General features: G+C 36.5%; 1 protein-coding gene across 5 annotated transcripts in view; it reads right to left on the reverse strand.

Moving 5' to 3' along the window:
• The window catches only part of DIAPH2 (diaphanous related formin 2), a 906,017-nt gene that overhangs the window by 478,838 nt on the left and 405,048 nt on the right, over positions 1–22,131 (reverse strand). For all 5 annotated transcript variants that reach the window (XM_064362655.1, XM_064362651.1, XM_064362641.1 and 2 more), the window contains one exon: positions 3,438–3,539. In XM_064362655.1, the coding sequence (XP_064218725.1) occupies positions 3,438–3,539 (102 nt within the window). The remainder of the gene's footprint in view (positions 1–3,437; positions 3,540–22,131) is intronic.

Genomic DNA, 22,131 nt, shown 5'->3' on the forward strand with positions numbered 1-22,131 from the left:
TTGAATTTCAGCATACACCTAGAGAAATACGTTTTAGCAAAATTTCTATTGTTACAGATTTAAATTATACTGCTTTCTAATTTCAAGCTCCTTAGGTTTAATAATTGTCCTGTAATTCAATTCCATAAACATTTATTTACCATCTATTTTATACATGATATTGTTCTAAACACTGCAAAGACTGAAGTATATCATTATTTAAAAAATATTTCCTTGATGTGAATGTAGCCAAACTTTATTGGGCAAATCCTGATTGATACTTTCTTTGATAATTTACATAGCGTAAACTAGTTTGTAATGTCCTTGACTTTTTTCCCCCACAGACATATAGCTAAGAATGGTGAGAGTAAATAAGGGGACTAGGTTACTTCATGTACACACAGCCTCAGAATTATTTATGGTTATGTGCATAAACAAGAAATCTCTTCCATTTTCTATTTTGCTTTTAGTTCAGAAGGTATATTGCTTTTTATGTCCCCAAACTTCATTTCCTCAGTGTGGTACCAAGGATATGCCTCTTGAAAGGACCTGCTTGGCAAACTAATACATCTTCCAAGATAAACTGCATTCAGAAAAAAAAAATGGCTTGAGAGAAATTGTGTAGTATACCTACTGTAAAACTCATAACCATCATGACACAGCTGAATTCTCAGAGGGTAGATAGCCTTGCTTCAATTATAATATGAATCGAAGCAGCTTAGGCTTCACGTGTGGACTTTGGTCTAAGTAATTGTATTACTCAATGTTGTGCTAAATCGCTTTTAGTTAACGAATGATAGCTATTGAACTCAGTTGATTAATTCACCTTGTTCAAAAATAAGAGAAATACCTTTCTCAGATACCATTATATGCTCTATCTGATCCCAAATATACAGTCCTGATTTTCTTTCCAAGAATTTGACAGAATCCTTCTACATAAGTGTGGTCAACGCCTTGTGTCAAAATTAATAAACTCTAAATGTGGGTGAGCATTTATTGCACATGTTCAAAGGAACATTCTCAGTCTCATCTAGCACAGTTTGATTTTAAACAGGATTTTTAAACTGCAAAGTATCAAATTAGATCAATTCTAACATATTATACTATTTAAAAGCTTATAAAATATTTTGGATAAAGCTGAAAATGTTTGACTATTAGGTCCAATAGTAATTTTACAATTCTTAGTATGCAAATGGAAATGTTCGGGGAGCCAGGGTAAAGTTGGCGACCATAACGTAACTATTTATTCATACAGCAAACAAACTTGCACTGAATACCTAAGTAAAAAACAGCTTTTTCTCCAAGAAATTAAATACGTCATGATGCCCTCTTTCCTGCCATTTTTTTTTTGTTTTTCGTTAACTATTTGAATAGTCAGTTTAGGGAATACTTAAGATATAATTATATTCTTGAATTCATAATACATACTTACTCATCTTTTGTACCCTTTAATATGAAGGGTGGGATAAGAAAAACTAATTCATTTCAGTAACAATTTAACTACATGACGATTTAAAGACATGATGTATATTTATAAGATTTTCTTCCCAGCTAAAACAGCACTTTTCAAGCTTTAAATCAATTAATGACACTCTAATTGACTAATAGGAAATCTGAAAATTCCTTCACCTTTTATGACACAATATATACCCTTGAAAAGTCTTTAGTACTTTGCTAATTATCTAGTAATTACCCTTTAATTTTGACCTATGTTTTTTGGGGCCAAATTCTAACATTAAGATCTAAATGGAAGGAAAAACAGCCCATATAATAATATTGTATACTGTTTGCTTATATTAATAGAATTAAAAATTGGCACTGTTATACAAAAGATCCCCTGAGATATCTTGAAGTATTTTATAAATGTGAATATTTCATTATTTTTCAATACCATGACAAATAATAAGTAAAAAAGGGCCAGGCATGGTGGCTCGCGCCTGTAATCCCAGCACTTTGGGAGGCTGAGCTGGGCGGATCACCTGAGGTCAGGAGTTCAAGATCAGCCTGGCCAACATGGTGAAACCCTGTCTCTACAAAAATACAAAAATTAGCTGGGCATGGTGGCGAGTGCCTGTAATCCCAGCTACTCGGGAGGCTGAGGCATGAGAATGGCTTGAACCCAGAAGGCAGAGGTTGCAGTGATCTGAGATCACGCCATTGCACTCCAGCCTGTGTGACAGAGTGAGACTCCATCTTCAAAACATAAAAAAATTTGGCATCAAAAGCCAAAATAGACAAATGGAACCTAATCAAACTCCACAGCTTCTGCACGGCAAAAGAAACAGTCATTAGAGTGAATCGGCAACCAATAGAATGGGAAAAAATTTTTGCAGATTACCCATCTGACAAAGGGCTGATATCCAGAATTTACAAAGAACTAAAACAGATTTACAAGAAAAAAACAAACAAGTCCTTTGAAAAGTGGACGAAGGATATGAACAGATACTTTACAAAAGAAGACATACATGAGGCCAACAAATATATGAAAAAATGCTCATCATCACTGGTCATTAGAGAAATGCAAATCAAAACTACATTGAGATACCATCCCACGCCAGTTAGAATGGCGATCATTAAAAAATCTGGAGACAACAGATGCTGGAGAGGATGTGGAGAAATAGGAACACTTTTACACTGTTGGTGGGAGTGTCAATTAGTTCAACCATTGTGGAAGACAGTGTGGCAATTCCTCAAGGACCTAGAAATAGAAATTCCATTTGACCCAGCAATCTCATTACTGGGTATATATCCAAAGGATTATAAATCATTCTACTATAAGGATACATACACACGAATGTTCATTGCAGCACAGTTTACAATAGCAAAGACCTGGAACCAACCCAAATGCCCATCGATGATAGACTGGACAGGGAAAACGTGGCACATATACACCATGGAATATCATGCAGCCATCAAAAACGATGAGTTCGCGTCCTTTGTAGGGACATGGATGAACCTGGAAACCATCATTCTCAGCAAACTGACACAAGAACACAAAATCAAACACCGCATGTTCTCACTCATAGGCGGGTGTTGAACAATGAGAACACATGGACACAGGGAGGGGAGCACTACACACTGGAGTCTGATGAGGGGAAATAGGGGAGGGACAGCAGGGGGTGGGGAGTTGGGGAGAGAGAGCATGGGGAGAAATGCCACATATAGGTGAAGGGGAGGAAGGCAGCAAATCACACTGCCATGTATGTACCTATGCAACAATCTTTCATGTTCTTCTCATGTACCCCAAAACCTAAAATGCAATAAAAAAACCATAAAAATCAATAAAAAATAATAATAGGTTAAAAAAAGGATTTTTTTCTGACAGCCAACATTATATTAAGTTATGTAGCAATACAGTAACAAAAAAAAATTGACAACTGAAATGTCTTTCCTTTCACTGTTTCTGACAAGTGTTAACCTCCCAGCTGAGTTCGTGGTCCCTTATGTTGGATACATACCACAACTCCAAATTGTTCAGGCTCACAGAGGTCATCATATTCATCCTTAAGCTCTGCTAATTCGTTGAGTATCTTCTGCTCAGGGAGATGTTTCACAAGGTTCTAAAAAAAAAAGTATAAAAATTTAGTGTCTTAGTATTAGAACTTTTAAACATGCATTATCAATTATGAAAGTGATTAACTAGGACAGTAAATTTCTGATTGTGGTTCTGTTATAGTACCAGAGTATTCTCCCTTCTCTCCAAAATTTGACCTAAAATGAACTACAATAAATTGTGAATAAAATGTATAAACTTATTTGGTTTCTGTATAATATAGTACATACATATTGAATAAAAGATTATATAAGAATAAATGGTATTCCAAAATTAAGTAAAATTCTGGGACTTAAACATATAGAATAATTTTTAAGCTTTATTTTCAGTCATAATAATTTGTCAATCTAAACTAAAAACAGAAAAATACTATGTAGAATGTTTATGTACAATAATACTCAAAAGGAATTATCAACTCTACTATTCATAATTATTCAAAACCTGGAATCATCTTCAATCTTAATTACACCTAGCTCGTATAAAATCTTCCATGATCTAAGAGAATGTCTACTTTTTTTTTTTTTTTTTTTTTTGTATTTTAGTAGAGATGGGGTTTCACCATGTTGTCCAGGCTGGTCTCAAACTCCTGAGCTCAGGCAATCCACCCACCTTGGCCTCCCAAAGTGCTAGGATTACAGGTGCAAGCCACTGCACCCAGCCTACAATGTCTACATTTAAGTACACAATATATTCCTACTTTTAATGGAGAATCAAGCAAAACTCATGAAGTTGTATGCATGCTCAAATTTGATGACTCTTATGAACTGAATATTTGTGTCCCTCCAAAATCCTTATGCTAAAATCTAATCCTCAATGTGATTATCTTTAAAGGCAGTGCCTTTGGGGGGTAATTAGGTCATAAGAATGGAGCCTCCAGGAATAGGATTAGTTCCCTCTTAGGAAGAGGCCAGAAAACTAGCTTGCATTCTTCCCACAATGTAAGCATGCAATGAGAAATTAGCAGTCTGCAACTCAAAAGAGGGCCCAACCATGTTGGCATCCTGAACTTGGATCTCCAGCCTCCAAGATAATGAGAAATAAATTTCTGTTGTTTATAAGCCTCCAAGGCTTATACAAAACACCTGCCTAACAAAAGCAAAAAGTACATTCTTCTTAAGTGCACATAAAAGATTTTCCAGGATAATCATGTCAGGCCACAAAACAAGACCTAATGCATTTATAAAAACTATTATCATACAAAGTGTCTTTGTGATCAGAAGTGAATGAATCTAGAAAGAAATAACAGAAGGAAAAGTGGAAAATCCTCAATTATGCAGAAATTGACAAACAGAGTCCTAAGCAACCAATGGGTCAAATAAAGAATCACAAGGAAAATTAGAAAACACCTTGAGAGGAATGAAAATACAAACACAATATATCAAAACATATGGAATGCGGTGAAAGCAGTGCTAAGAGGGAAAATTATAGCAGTAAATACCTACATTAAAAAAAAAAAGAGAGAGTTCAAAGCAATCACCTAACTGTACATCTTAAGGAACTAGAAAAAGAGGAGCAAACTAAAGCCAAAGCTAATAGCAGGAAGGAAACAAAGATTAGAGAGAAACAAGATAGACAAACTAAACCATCCAAGTGTGGTGGCTCATGCCTGTAACCCCAGCACTTTGGGAGGCTGAGGCAGGTGCATCCCTTGAGCTTAGGAGTTCAAGACCAGACTGGTAAACATGGCAAACCCTGTCTGTACAAAAAAATACAAAAATTAGCCATGGATCATGCCCGTGGTCTCAGCTACTTGGGAACATCACTTGAGCAAAGGAGGTTGAAGCTGCAGTGAGCTGAGATTGCACCACTGCACTCCATCCTGGGCAACAGAGTGAGACCCTGTCTCGAAAAAAGAAAAAAAAAAAAGGAAAACTGTAAACCAATAGAGAAAATTAATAAAACCAAACCAAAAGTTGTATATTAGTTCATTTTCATGCTACTGATAAAGAGATACCCGAGACTGGGCAGAAAAAGAGGTTTAAGGCCAGGTGCAGTGGCTCATGTCTGTAATTCCAGCACTTTGGGAGGCTGAGGCCGGCAGATCCCCTGGGGTCAGGATTTCAAGACCATCTTGGCCAACAGGGTAAAACTCCACCTCTACAAAAATACAAAAATTAGTCAGGCATAATGGCAGGTGCCTGTAATCACAGCTACTTGGGAGGCTGAGGCGGGAGAATCTCTTGAACCTGGGAGGTGGAGGTTGCAGTGAACCAAAATCACACCATTGCACTCTAGACTGGGCAACAGAGCAGTACTCTGTCTTAAAAAAAAAAAAAGATTTAATTGGATTTACAGTTTCACATGGCTGGGGAGACCTCAGAATTATGGTGAGAGGTGAAAGGCTCTTCTTACATGGCAGTGGCAAAGGAAAATGAGGAAAAAGCAAAAGCGGAAACCCATCAGATCTTGTGAGACTTATTCACTATCATGAGAATAGCTCAGGAAAGACAGGCCCCCAGGATTCAATTATCTCCCCCTGGGTCCCTCCCACAATGTGGTAATTCTGGGAGATACAATTCAAGTTGAGATTTGGGTGGGGACACAGTCAAACCATATCAAGTTGTTTCTTTGAAAAGATCAAAACAAACAAACAACAACCAAACCACAAACCTTTAGCTAGATTGAAGAGTTAAAGTAAAAGAAAAATTCTAGTAATTAAAATCAGAAATAAAAGTGAACATTACTATTGACTTCATAAAAAAAACTATAAGAGAAAATTATGAACAATTATATACCAAAAAATTGGATAACCTAGAAGAAATGGACTAATTCCTAGAAATACACAAACTACTAAAATGGACTCAAGAAGAAACAGAAAATCTGAATGGACCTATAACAAGTAAGTAGATTTAATCAGTAACCAAAAACCTCCACATGAAGAAAAGCATAGGACCCAATAGCTTCACTGATGAATTCTATCAATATTTAAAGAATGTACAGCAATCCTTCTCAACTTTACCCAAAAAACGAAGATGGGAAAACTTCCTATCTCTTTCTATGTAGCCATCATTACCCTGATAAGGAGGTTGGTCAAATGTAATACCAAAAAAAGAAAACTATAGGCCAATATCTCTTATGAACGAATGTAAAATTCCTCCAAAAAATACTAGCAAACTGAATTCAGCAGCCTAATGAAAGGATTATACACCATGATCAAGAGCAATTAGGCAAAAAGGAAATAAAAGCCATGTAAATAGGAAAGGAAGAAGTAAAAGTATTTCTGCTCACAGATGACATGATCTTATATGTAGAGAACACTTAATCATCCGCAAAAAAACTGATAGAGCTAATAAATGAATTCAACAAAATTGAAGGATACACAATCAACATGCAAAAATCAGTTGCAGTTCTATGCAGTCGCAATGAATAGTCTAGGAAGGAAATCTGAAAAACTATTCAATTTACAATAGCATCCACCATAAAATACTCTCTCACACTCAGAAAAATGCCTATTTTCAAAACAGTGGAACATAACACAGGTTAGTGAGGATGTGAAAAAATAGGAATACTTGTACGTTACTGGGGGGAATATAAAATGATGCAGTCCCCATAGAAAACAGTTTGGTGGTTACTCAGAAAATAAACACAGAATTATCATATGACCCCATAATTCCATCCCTAATATGATGGTTATGTGTCAACTTGAGTAGGCAAAGATGTGCCCAGACTAAACATTATTTCTGGGTGTGTCTATGAGGGTGTTTCAGGATGAGATTAGAATTTTAATTGGTAGACTCAGTAAGTTGATTACTACCTCCCCTATGCAGGTGAGAATCAGCAAATCATTTGGGGGCCTGAACAAAACAAAAATGCAGAAGAAGGAGGAATTCATCCCTTTCGCTTCCTGTCTGCCTGCTTGAGCTGGGACACTGATCTTCTCTTGTCCTTGAACTGAGATTTACACTGTCAGTGCTCATGGTTCTCAAGCCCTCAGACTGAGGACTTGGACCAGAATTACCCTACTGGCTTTCCTGGTCTCCAGCTTACAAATGACATATCATGAAACTTCTCAGCCTCCATAATGCAGTGAGCCACCTCCTCATAATAAATTTATTTATGTACACACAGACACACACACACACACACACACACGCACACGTGGTTCTGTTTCTTTGGAGAACTTTAATACACTTAGATATGTGCATAAAAAACTAAAACCAGGGACTCAAACAGATACTGTACATAAATGTTATAGCATCATTATTCAATATCCAGAAGGTGGAAACAACTTATCTGTCTATCAACAGGTGTATTGATAAAATGTAGCATATACATAAAATAGAATCTTATTCAGTCATAAAGGAATGAAGTTTTGACACATGCTGTAACATAGATAAACTGCAAATATTTGTTAGTAAAACAAAATAGATACAAAAGAACAAATATTGTATGATTCCACTGATAGGAAGTATCAACAATAGGCAAATTTTTAGAGACAAAACGTAGAACTGAAGTTACTGGGAGCTAGGGGGAGAAGGGTATGGGGAGTTACTGCTTAATAGGTTTAGAGTTTCTGTTTGGGATGATGACAAAGTTCTAGAAATAGTGGTAATTTTATAACAATGTCAATGTACTTAATGCTTCTTTATTATACACGTAAAATGGGTAAAATGGTTAGTTTTATGTTACATATTTTTCCACAATGAAAAGATAACTAGGGTAGGGAACACACAGCATAAGTCTCACAGAAAACAATTGTATTATACCCCACTATAAGTGCCCTTTTGTTCTTCCCATTTATCTTTCCCTCCTCCCACTCAATTTTGCCTGTCCATTAAGCTCTGGGCCTGCAATGGCACCTATCATCTAATTAATGAGACCCAAGTTTTAAAATATTGCACCTTTTGACTTAAATATAAATAAGAATATAACCACATAGATGTATAGTGAAATGAAACCAAGGGCATCCATTATTTTGCTCCATTAACAATATTTTCTCTTATAGAATAAGAAGGTAAGTACATACCAAGGTGCTATTTCCATTTTCACAAATATTTTTGATGCATGGAAATTACTCAGTTGTTTTTCAGAATTGTTTCTACTAATGGGATTTTTTTGGTAAAGTATGTTATTAAGAAAAACAAAGACTCAGCTTGGTAACCTGAATAAATTTCACTTCAGTGAAACTAAATTAGAAAGATTAAGATTATTAAAATTACTTTCAAAATTGATTTTGCATATTTAAAAACTTCCACATCAATTTTAAGTTGTAACTGTGAAAATAAGTATTGTGGAATGAATCAAGTCTAAAATATAATTTTAGCTTGGAATGTGAAACTTTTGTTATTTTATTTTTCTTCTAGCTATAGGTAACCTGTTATTTTCTGAATGAAGGCTCCACAGTGGGAGATAACGTATCTTTTCTTTCTCTGTTCAGCTGTATGAAATATGTAACATTTTTAGGGGCCTTGGATGTATTCTGACTCTGAATATCATCTTATGAGTTATAAATGTATATACATGCCATTGTTTAGTAGGTTGTACTTGCAAATTAGAATAAAACTCATTCTCAAATGTGCGGCAGATGCAGACTACTACGATAGTACATGTTGTTCTTATGAGTCAACTACCTGTAGGATCTCATGCTGCAAGTGGTCCTTGTAGTCAATGCCTAAACATATCTGATTTTTTAAATGTATGTACACACTAAACTTTGTAGACAAAGATGTAATATCAGGTTGGATAGTGGTATTTTTTTCATGCCCATAAATTCCTAAATAAAAGAGGAAGGAAGATAATACATAGAGGAGAGAGAGATGTGAATGGTATTCATTTACCTCCACTTCACCTACTCATCAAAAGCATACCAAGACAGAAAATGGAAAAAATGCAGGGGTTCAAAGCACAGCTTGACACTGATACACAGAGTCCTAGCAATCAGCCTGAAGTCTGTTTGTGTGGTGGACTAAGGGGCCTCTAGGAAAAGAAATTTTCTAAAGGAAGAAAAGTCAAGCAGCAAGCAGACAGGATTAGTCCAGTGAGAAAAACTGCAATTTGGAAAGAGTTAGGGTGATTCTGAGTGCACTGTAGTTGTTTCTTGGATGTGATTCCAGGCCCAGACTATTCACCCCCAACGTGGTCAGATATCTGAGTACTGTGGAAAGGAGAACTGTGTGAAGAACACTGCGTTGGTACTCCTCTAATCAAGTATATTTAAAAAGGGAAGCAAGGGGCCGGGTGCGGCGGCTCACGCCTGTAATCCCAGCACTTCGGGAGGTCGAGGCGGGCTGATCACTTGAGGTCAGGAGTTCAAGACCAGCTTGAACAACATGGTGAAACCCTGTCTCTATTAAAAACACAAAAATTAGACGAGCATGGTGGTGTACACCTGTAATCCCAGCTACTTGTGAGGCTGAGGCAGGAGAATCGCTTGAACCCGGGAGGTGGAGGTTGCAGTAAGCCGAGATCCCGCCATTGCACTCTGTCTCCAAAAAAAAAAAAACAAAACAAAACAAAAAAAAAAAAGGAAAGCAAGGAAAATACACGTTTCCATACTTTGCCAAAGAACATCCCACACCCTTGGCACCTAGAAGGCTTCAATACACCACCAGCTGTTCCCCATAGGAAACTCCTCCCCTCTTCCCACACACAGTTGTCCCCAGGGGAGAGGATCAAAACAAGAACCTGCAATTGCCACATAGAAGCTGACAAAATTCTTTCAGGGAATGTGTAAGCTATTCCCTGAGACCTCTAGAAACATCTAAAATTGAGACTTTTGATAAGAGTCAGGGTCCTCCAACAGCAGCTAAGAGCAAGAACAAGAAAAATACGGGTGAAGTGACATAGATCTGGCTACTCAGTAAAATTGCAAAATTCATATTGCCCCAAAACTCTGTACTTAAAACAAATTAAAACAGCTTTTGAATTTAATGCTTCCTTGATACTACAACTGCTTCTGTTCTCTAAATAAACTGCGAAGGTGAATTAATTGTCAAAGACCACCCTCTATGCTCACTGTACGTGAAAAACTGTTCACAGTAGTAAAGGCCAAAAGTGATAAATTTTTAAGTACAACAGATTCTGACAAACTGTGAGTTGATAGGCCAACATCCTGGAAAGTTTCAAGGCACAAGTCCTTCAATTTCTCCTTCTCCCTGATGCTGCTTACTACTGTGCATATTTTTTTTTTTCAAATATTTCAGGATTCGTGTTTAGAAGATCAATTCTGGATAAGTATGAAAGTTTCATCCTAGAACATGTCAGTGAGTTGAAGTTTACAAAGAAAACAGCAAAAGAGAAAGCAGCAACTATGTCAATGATTGAGCAGATTTTTCTTCATCTTTTACGCATCACAAATTTACATTCTGATGACTGTCAGTGTTATGTGAAAGAATTTCTAGTAACAGACCACATGCTTTTAACTACTTTTTATATTTCTGCAATTATTCTGTAATACTTACAAAACTTTATTTCCTTTAAATGTTAATTGAACACTTAAAGGTTAGTTAAGTAAAGGTATTGACCCATAATGCCCTTTCCTTCTTGCCAAAACATAACCTTTCTTTTTTGTCTTCTATCTCATTAACTCACTTTAGGAATAGGAGTAGGTTCATTTTGATTAAACTAACATTTTCCACATAAATGGATTGGGGCCAATATTTCTTTATAAAAATATATTACAGATTTTATATATATATATATATATATATATATATAAAATCTTCCTTTAACTTATGTTGACAAGTGTGTATTTTTTAAAATCCATATAAGAAACATTCCCCTCAAAGTCCCTTGGTTAAATCTCTATCATCAGAACACATCTTTTCCCCATTTTCTTACGGTATATGGCTTAAATCACTGTGTATTTGTTTACTGTTCTTAAATCATATGTTCCTGTACTTTTCTTTGAGTTAAATGGCAAACAGTTTCATGCCAGTGCTTGGTTCTATACTTATTTTCTGTTTCATTCATCCAGTCTGCCAATATATACTGGCTGTCTACCATGTGACTACTACCACGTTAACCACTGGAGATTCTGCCCTCATGAAGATGACAGGGCCAAAAGGGTTGTGTATGTTCTTGTTTACACAGTGGAACACAATCAACATATGACTCAGTAATTTGTCTTCCATTTGATCCAAAATACATTTTCTGTCAGGTGGTGGTGATAGAATCTTCTTCTTTTGATATAAAATTCCAAAATTTTGATATAATATTTCCAAAACTCTTGCACTTGACTCCAAGAATCGACATACATACTGAAGTCTGTTAAAATGCTGACTACCTGATTACCCGTAAAACATTTGGGGGTGGGGCTTTTCAAGCCCTCAACATGCAGTCACGATTTGCAAAAACACATTAGTTGATAAAACATACGACCATTGAAAATTGATAAGAAAATTCCTGACCTTGAAGTAACAAATGTATCTTACAAATAATCAGGGATTTAAAGTTTTCTATCTAATCTTTAATTTAGCCCAGGCACAGAAACATATCCTAAAGAAATTATTTGAAACTCTGACACTTAATATTCAGAGCATACTCAGTTCTCTAGAAGGCTCATTGACTTTCCTATGATCAATATCACCTTAGTGCTGATAATGCCAAATGAACATCTCCAGCCCTGACCACTCTTAGGCATCTTCAAGCTCCATGTTTCTAACTGACATTCCCACCCAGATGTCTCATCATTAACTCAAATTGAACAAATCTAAAGGAGAACTCATCCTCACTCTGACCCATTCCTACCCCTTATCAGCTTCTCCTAATGGCTTCATTCTGCCAACAGAACTGGCATCCTTTTCATCTTCTAAGCTTTCAAACTGGCAATTACCTTTCAGTCACACTTCTGACAGTTTTTCCTAGCAAAATCTTTTTCAGGTTCAACCCTTCCTTTCCATTCCACAGCCAAAAATCTGGACTAGGGAAATTACATGGTAGCTAAACATTTCCTAATTTAAATTCAATTAAATTCTTCAAAGGGTTCTAGCCTTGTAGTAAGTAGATTAGTGAAGAGCACAGATATATTTACAATTACTATAATAGAAAAAATAGTGATTATGTGTAAAAAAAATTCTACTCCCATGACTGTCAGGATCCTATTTGCAAAAGAAATGTATTTCTTTCTACATAATTTATGATTTATAATATAAAGGATAATTATGAAAAGTACTCCTTTAATGCTAATTATCTTTTGTTTATGTCCTATTTTGTACTCTAAAATAAAAATTATAAACCACAAAACACAAAAGGTTATATTAAGCATTAAAAAGTAGGACATATAGAAAAATTAGTCACTATGAGTATTCAATAGCAGCACACAAAGTATGTATGCCCATGTCTAAATGTAATGGTAGCAACAGGAGGCAGCCAAATGCCTAGGCAGACGGGCGGCTACCTGGTGAAACCCCAACTCCAAGCCAAAGACAGTTTAAAGCCTGAAAGTCAAGCTACAGATTAAATCCTTAGGCTGGATTGAAAACTTGTCTTCCTGTTTGGTGTGCTTTCCTTGGATTGATCCTCATCCTTCACTTATTTTATATATAGCTACCTTTTCCTAATTGGTTTTTTTTTTGAGACAGAGTCTTACTCTGTTGCCTAGGCTGGAGTGCAGTAGCACAATCACTACTTACTGTAGTCTCAATGTAGTCTCAACCTCCTGGGCTCAAACAATCCTCCCAAATCAGCCTCCCAAGCAGTTGGGACTACAGGCTCATGCCACCATGCCTGGCTGATTTTTAAAAACTGTTTATAGAGACAGGGTGTCACTATGTTGCCCAGGCTGGTCTCGAACTCCTGGGCTCAAGCAATTCTCCAGCCTCCACCTTCCAAAGCACCGGGATTATAGGTGTGAGCCACAGTGCATGGCCTAAAATAGAATTTCGACAGATAAAATAGGTTGACAGATATATGATATCCTATTAATGCTATATTCTGCTTTCATTAGCTATCTTATTATGGCCATGACAAACTGCCACAAACTAATGCAAGGATTCATTATTATAAAATAGTACACGCAGATGCTTCCAAAGCTGAATTCTATCCTCACATTCAAGACTCCTATCATTATAGTACCAAGCAAATCACTTCAATTAGTTCAAAATATTTATAATAGAAACTGCCATACATGCTGATCAGCTATCATTAAGTATTTACTTTTCTGTTTTCATTTAAGTCTAGTTAAAGGTACCTGTATTGAAAACAAAGTATACAGTTATCCATTAGATTAAAGAAATACAAAGTCAAAATGGAGTATCCATAATGCCCAGGACATTTTGACACATCTGGTATCTATGTCAAGCTAACACATTTTTCTTTAACTAAGCAGAAACAACACTTGTCATCTGTAGAACTTTAAATACACTAACCTGAACATGGTGGCAGATTATCAATATCTAATGTTTCTCTTGACTTCCCAATAAAAAAGTCATAGGGATTCTTTAGAATAGACTTCTGCTTCCAACAATATAGCTGATTAGTTACCCAGAGGGACTGTCAATTTACCGAATACCTAAAATGCTGAATAGACGCCTTTAGATGAAAAGCTAACTTGGCAAGAAATTTTTAAAAGGTTCTCATTACTCATCCCTCCACCAAACTCCCCAAGGGAAAAAATAAAAATAAAAAGAAAGCACTAATCCATTCACATAACCAGACACTGAAGGTCAAGACTATTGTAGGAACATCTACCAAACTCTACTGGTCTAGAGCTTTTATAGAACCCCAAAAGGTAATACTTCCAGAAAAGGGGTTATTTCAGAGAAAAAACAAAGCCCACCTGCAGAAGAAAACAGTCAAGAATTGTGTCTGGTTTTGCCTTGACTCTGGGATTGGGGATAAGGGGCTTCTCTGCTGGAAACTTCTAACCACAAGGCAACTCCCACCCTCATGCAAGTTTTGAGTCAGAATTTAAACTACCTAGTTGTAAAAATATATGCTGATAATTTAAATTTAAAGTAATTATTCTTTGGTAGTACACCCAGGTAGAATAGAAAGATTACCTCCCAGGGAATGTCAATTTAGACTATAGCTCACTTAATAATTGAAGCCAGAATATGGTGAAATAATCTCTTCATAGTGCTGAGAGAAAATAATTGACAAGCTAGAATGATATACCCAGTGAAAATATAGTTTCGAAACAAGGGTGAAAAAAATAATTAGAGAAACAAAAACAATGTTTGCTATAACCAGAATCTCACTAAAAGTCTTTCAAAAAGACTCGTTTCAGTTCCAGCTACTAGGGAGGCTAAGGTAGGGGGACTGCTTGAGTCCAGGAGATTAAGACAAGCCTGGGCAACATAACAAGACCCCCATTGCTAAAAAAAAAAAACTTAAAAAAATTTGCTGGGCATGGTAGTAAGCTTGAATTCCCACCTGCTCAGCAAGCCGAGGTGAGACGATCTCAGGAGACTGAGGCTGCAGTGACCTAGGATTGCACCACTGCACTCCAGGCTGGGCAACAGAGTGAGACCCTGTCTCTAAAAATAATTATAATCAACTAAAATAAATAAAATGAACAGATTTGTTTCGGGGAGAAGTAAAATGATCCTAGAAGGAAGTTCTGTCATATAAGAAGAAAGGCATACAAAAAAGTTAAATATGTGAGTAAATCTAAGTGGGAAACAGGCGATGGAAAGCAGGGAGTTGGGGGTTGCTGAGATGGGAGAATCGTTTGAGCCTGGGCAACTTTTAGTGAAAGACTTTCTTTCTGAAAGGCTACAGTGAGCTAAGATGGCACCACTGCACTCCAGCCTGGGCAACAGAGTAAGACTCTGTCTCAAAACAAAAACTAAGCAAAAAACTAAAGAACATATATTTTAGGGACACATCCATATATGGCAAAATTATAAAGAAAGGCATGGGGTTGATGAGCCCAAGATTCAGAATAGTGGTTTCTCCTGAGGAGGAGTAAACCGTGGCTTCACAGGTATTGGTAACATGCGCACCCATGGTTGCATTTTATTAATACTATGCTTTGAACTGTACACATACAGCCTAAATATTAGAGAAGTATCTCAAATGCCTTTTTTTCTCTTAAAGTTAATTCAACCTTCTGTTCTTAGATAGTCTCTGATTACTCTGGGAGAGTTTACATTGTTGCCCTAAAAATTTACAATTTGGGACTCAGTCTTCCTTTAATCTCATCCAATTCAATATGGATTTCTTTTGATGAGCCATTCAGGGACATTTTTCAGCTGGTCACCATCATCTAGATAATGACCCTTCAGTTTCATAATGTATAGACACACTCCTGGATTTGCTTTGGCTTTTTGCGGACCCTTTCCAAACATGCCATACATTTTCACAAAGAGAGTCATCAACTGAATTTAAAAAGAATGAGATGGGGGGTGGGGACAGAAGGGGCAGTGAGCCCTGGCTGGGCAGGCAGCAGGGGCCTGGGGGTCTCCTAGGGGAGCACCCCCTCCAGCCCACCTTCCCTGAGCTCTTTCTCAAAAAAAAAAAAAAAAAATGAGATCAGAGACAATCAGACAATCTCGAACAATTCTTACTCTTAGCCATCATTGTACCACGAACTGAAGGGAACTAGTCAAGTAGAAACTGAAGAAATCCAACAACAAATTGCAAATCTAGCTTTGTTTGAAATATTTTCCCCTTGAAGAAGTATTCAAATTATCTATACATATAACCTACATAAGTGTATTTGACCTGGGACACTGTTTCTAACAGATATAAAGCAAGTAACAGTCTTCACTCTACTGCTTAAGAATTGATTATTTTCCCAACTAGCAATATGTGTTCATGTTTACACATTCATCAGGCAAACTCTACCACCACTCTACCATCAAATGAAATGCAATGAGATGGATTGTATGTAAAGATGGTCTAGAACCTATGCCACTACCAAAATGCATAAAAATAAAGTGATTAATTAATATACTGACAACATATGGTGACCAAATATATTTGTCTTCTGATAATTGGCTTTATGTTGGTTGAGCTGAGTTTATCCTGGCTTTATTCAGATGTAGTCCCACTCTAAACAGCCATATCTATATGACTGCTCATTATGCCACCAACTAGTTACTTATCCTCTGAAAGCCCACCCTCTTGAAGACGTTTAACCTGTTGGCTCTTCTGAGGAGACTTGGGCCTAAGATCAGATAAGATAATACCATACGTTCAGGATCTAAGGAAGATGCCAAACATTCCCAAGCTCTCCTTTAGGGAAGCTCAACCTGTGACACCTCCAGTCCAAAGGGGAAGCACAACTTCACATGATATGCATACTGTTTAGAATCTGTTGTCTTTGTGATACTTCAAATATTCCTCATGGAAGATTTAGGGCAGCCAAAAATAAAAGCTTCCCTATTTGCGATGCTACTCGTCACTGACAAAAAATCTCTTCATCTGGAAGTAGTCACATTTTTATTTTTAAGATTATATACAACATGGAATCTACATAAACAGAATCTAGCGGCTGCTCTGTTTGGATCTAGTGTACTGAACACACTGACTGCATGCACTTAGACCAATGAAGACCATCAATATTCTCTTTGGTGAACCAAAGCCCCCCAAATAGGCAGCTGAAACCCAGGAAACTGTGTAGATGAGGATAGGTTTTATCTCCCAATGCACAAGAAATTTCGAATTCATCTATGACAGAAATATTTAGAACTGGTAGAAACATGAAGTATTAAGCAAAACCTATGTAAATATGTATTTGATATTGTATGGAATTTTTATGCTTACTTTCATAAAGACCTTTTATTCAATAAAGGACATTGGGTGGTTCTTAGAATTCTCAGAAATATTTGAGAGCTAAAACAACCCTAAATATTCAAGAAAGGGAAATCTGTAAATCTGAAAGTAAGTTTAACATAGAGTGCTCGTCCGTTCAATACAGCCCTGTAGAGGGGACTGGCCTAACAGACTCAAAATATCTAATTGAAAATATCAGCAATCACATGATATAACAGTTATCATATAAAGAAAACTCTGTATCATGCATCTGATTCTAAAAACAACTAAAATGAATGACCAATACAAAGAATGCTTATGATACAGCTCAGAATGTCTGCATCATATGCAAAGATCCTTTTCAAAAACCACTTCTAAAGACTATGAATAACACAGTAGAAATGAGCAGATGAAGAATGAAGAGAATGTTCATTCTGGTTTAGAGAGTAGGGAGTATTTCCAGGAGAAAGTATATTTTAAAAGATAAAAAAGACACCTAAAGGATGGAAGGACAGGTGCAAAGTCATGGAGAAGAGCAAATGCAATTAATGCACAGATTATTCAAAATCAAGATTTTGAGAAACTCTCCAATTCCTAGAGATTAACTAGAGATCCGTTACAGCATTTAAACAGAAGAAAACAGGTGGAAATCACTGTGATCACTTCTTAAGGAAGAAAATGAATTAATGGAGGAAAAATAACACCTAGTCAAATGAAGTAATGTGCTAGATTGGAGGAAGTCTAGAAACAAAGACCAACTACAAAACAATTGCAGTCTAGTCCTATGGGCATGGGAGGTGAGAGTGAATCTCATAAATCTTCAGTGAAAAGATCAGTAAGAATGCATGATGAGCTAGGATGAGTCTCAGGAAGGGTCAAAGAAGAGAGAGGGGATGAAAAGATTTCCGGGAGATAAGAAATATAGGCCTTTATTTGGGGGAAGGATGAAGACTATGAGTTCTTTTTGGGATGTTCTTTCAAGTAATAGTTGAATGTTTAAGTGTTAAAGTGTTAATATCTTCAGATAAATGGCCAGAAAAGGTGACAGGTTACAGCTAAATGGATGTCTGTATAAGAGACTCATCTCTATGTGTGTGCAATTTGTTTAGTATTTTATAGTTTGCAAGGATTTTTAACATACGCTCATATTTAATTTTTATAATAACCAACTTTTGTAAGTATACATTGCTCCCCTTCTAAGGGGAAAAATTTTACGGCTAAAAGAAGAAAAGTGACTTGCCCAAGGTCATATAGAGAATAAATGACTGAAACCCAAAATAATTTTTTTCCACTACACTGAGAGTGGCATTTGAAGTATAAACCACTGATGAGTAGAAACTCCAAAGAGATGATGTGGCAATTAGTCATAGCACTCAAAGAAGAAAGGCAGCCACCTTATTTGCTTTTCCCAAGAAGCAACTAATTTTTCAATGCTATTCATCTATATGCACTGAAGAAAAATTATAAAATGAAGGCCAAAATATGTACTCTTGTTTATCTCACAAAGCTTAAAGACTTCATTAAATGGTTCCATCACTCTGAATCCTTCATACGGGATAAAATAAATGATGGCCTTATTAGTAATTGAACTACCCTTTCATTTTACTAAAATGCTGCTTATTAATGCAGAAACAGAATCCAGTGCCCCTTACACTGCATTAAGTAAAATGAAGTCTTTATTTTTTGGCACCTTATATATTTCACAACACAAACAATAATGAATGTCAATGAAGACATTTATAATGTCTTCTAATATTGGAAGAAGATGTTTTAAGGGATAATTTAATTTCTACTCTGACTTCCAATGACAGAGATTGCACAAACTGTTTTCAATTAGTAAACTTTCTGTTACTACTTTTTATTGCTTTCCAGCAGTAAACTCCCCAACCTGTTCGCCCACCTGCGTACCACAGCAAGGAAAAACAGGTCAAACAACGGGGGTTTAAAAAAAATCAATAAATTTAGCATCTTATGAACTGAGTTGTGATCCCAGATTGACTTTGCGATGTAAACCTCTCTGAGCCTTTGTTTCTCCTCCCATGAAATAAGGGAAATGATTAATTTATAATGAATTGTTTTAGTTGTAATTTTGGTGGCCTCTGATTCTATGACAGATACAAAGGCAAATAATTTTTAACTGACAAACAAAAAAGATATATATTTATGGTGTACAAAATGATGTTTTGATATATGTATACACTGTGGAATGACTAAATCAAGCTAATTAACATATCCATTATTTCACACACTTATTTTTTTGTGGTGGAACACTTAAAATAGACTTTCTTGGCAATTTTCAAAACCACAACACACTGTTGTTAACTATAATCACCATGTTCTAAAATAAATTTCCTGAACTATTGCTTCTATCCGAAATTTTATGTCCTTTGATCAACATCTCCCAATCCCCACTCCCACCTATAGTCCCTGGTAACAACCACTCTACTCTGTGCTTCTATGAGTTCGACTTTTTTAGGTTCTATATACTGTATAAATGAGAGCACACAGTATATGTCTTTTGATGTCTGGCTTATGTCACTTAGCACAATGTCTTGCAGGTTCATCCAACTTATCACTAATGGCAAGATTTCCTTCTTTTTTATGTATTTATTTATTTGTATTTGTATTTATTTATTTTTTTGAGACGGAGTCTCACTCTGTTGCCCAGGCTGGAATGCAGTGGTGCGATCTCGGCTTACTGCAATCTCTGCTTACTGCAACCTCCACCTCCCAGCCTCCCGTTTGTAGTTCCAGCTACTCAGGAGGCTGAGGGAGGAGAATCAGTTGAGCCCAGAAGGCAGAGATTGCAGTGGGCCAAGATTTTTTAAATTTTGTTTTATTTTAGTATATTGCTATACTTCAGCCTGGGCAACTGAGCAAGACTCCGCCCCCGCCCCCCCCACTCAAAAAAAAAAACCTCCCGAGTAGCTGGGACTACAGGCGCATGCTGCCATGCCTGGCTAATTTTTTGTATATTTAGTAGAAACGGGGTTTCACCGTGTTAGCCAGGATGGTCTCAATCTCATGGCCTTGTGATCCACTCGCCTTAGCCTCCCAAAGTCCTGGGATTACAGGTGTGTGCAACCGCGCCCGGCCTGATTTCCTTCTTTTAAAGGGTGAATAGTGTTCCAACATGGACATACTATGAATTTGAGCACAACATGTGTAAGGCTGAAGAGGATGGTCATACCTTAGTAAATACTTCATAGATGAAAGGTTCCACAATTGGAAGAGAAGAAAAGACAGAGATATTTTAAGCATTCCACCAGGTAGAATTCTCCCTATCATATTGGCTTTTATCCATATGCTTTCTAGGCATTCCTAGGAGGGACTCCTACTTACAGTCTTTCCTGTTAACTTTCCCCTTTGCCTGCCGTCATATACTAATCCCATTCTCCCACTTCTGGTCAACTGAAAGCACTCTTGAAGCCACATTTTAGCACTGCCATGTAGCTTTGTTAGTCTCTAAGTATTTATTATATTTTGCAGTCCTTTATTAGAACAAATACTCAAAGTTTATATTAAATTCTAACTAGTTATTCTGAATGGGTCATACCATTCCTAATTCTTTAATATGTCAAATTCTTGGCCGGGCACGGTGGCTCACACCTGTAATCCCAGCACTGTGGGAAGCTGAGGTGGGCAGATCACCTGAGGTCAGGTGTTCAAGACCAGCCTGGCCAACATGATGAAACCCCATCTCTACTAAAAATACAAAAATTAACCGGGCATAGTGGTGTGTGTTTGTAGTCCCAGCTACTCAGGAGGCTGAGGGAGGAAAATCAGTTGAGCCCAGAAGGCAGAGATTGCAGTGGGCCAGGATTTTTTAAATTTTGTTTTATTTTAGTATATTGCTACACTTCAGTCTGGGCAACTGAGTAAGACTCTGCCCTGCCCCCCACCAAAAAAAAATCTCTTCTATTGCCAGAACTTCAGAAAAGGTCATGTTTTTACTTTTGGGTCCTTCGATTTCTACAAAATATTGTCTAGTAATACTCAAACTAAAAAAATACAATTGCATTCATATTAGGTATTGATAATTTTATACAGCCATGATTTCAAATATTCTCATATATTCTAAATGATTCTAAATATAGAATATATGATTCTAATATTACCCAATATACTAAAACAAAACAAAATCTAAACAAAAAAATATGCAAATACAAAAACACCAGGTTCCTATCTAAAACATTTTCAGATCACTTGCCCTAAGGACCTCAAATTATCATAGCCTCATCTCAGTGCTTAATAATAATGCAAACATTGAAAGCTAATTTTACAACACCAAAGACATGAACAACTTAAAATAATACAAATCTAACAACACATTAAAGCTGTTGGAAACAACTGATTGATAAACTTTTATTTCGTTTATTTAAGTGGAATATCAAAAATCTATAGAATATGTATAAATATTTAAAGGTTTTGATGTCATTATAGAGTCCTCATTGTCACCTACTGCAGTCCCCCCAAAGCAGCTCTTGCTTTAGCATTGCTTTGATTTCATTATCTAGAGGCCCCTTACTAGTTTACTGTCCTTCAATTATCTTTGTCTACTCTGAAGACTACGTTTCTCTTGTCAGCATGCAAATGAATCGAAATACAAAATAAAGCACAAAAAGTAAGGCTCAAAGGGGTTAAAGTGAGGCTTCTGCATAGTCCCCTCAAAAATAGTACACTACTCCTGGACACTTCCTTTGTCCCTATTTGATATCTCTATTTCTGGGATTCAGACAGTACAGAGAAAGGAAGAAGCCCCAGGAGAGTTATCACCCTGCTGATAATTCTTTCTATTAACATAGAAAACTGAGGGCTGACTATTCAATTGTAAGTTTAGAAGGAAAATATTTCAAAATACCAAATGTAACTGAACTGTTCCCACTGACTGGAAAAGACATTTTTTTGTGTGCCTGTCATGTAACCAGCAATGTGCTAGGGGACTTTTTCATGTGTTATTT

This window comes from Aotus nancymaae, unplaced genomic scaffold (assembly GCF_030222135.1).
Source record: "Aotus nancymaae isolate 86718 unplaced genomic scaffold, 86718_ANA_hifiasm-v0.15.2.pri h1tg000004l, whole genome shotgun sequence".
Taxonomy (NCBI): Eukaryota; Metazoa; Chordata; class Mammalia; order Primates; family Aotidae; genus Aotus; species Aotus nancymaae.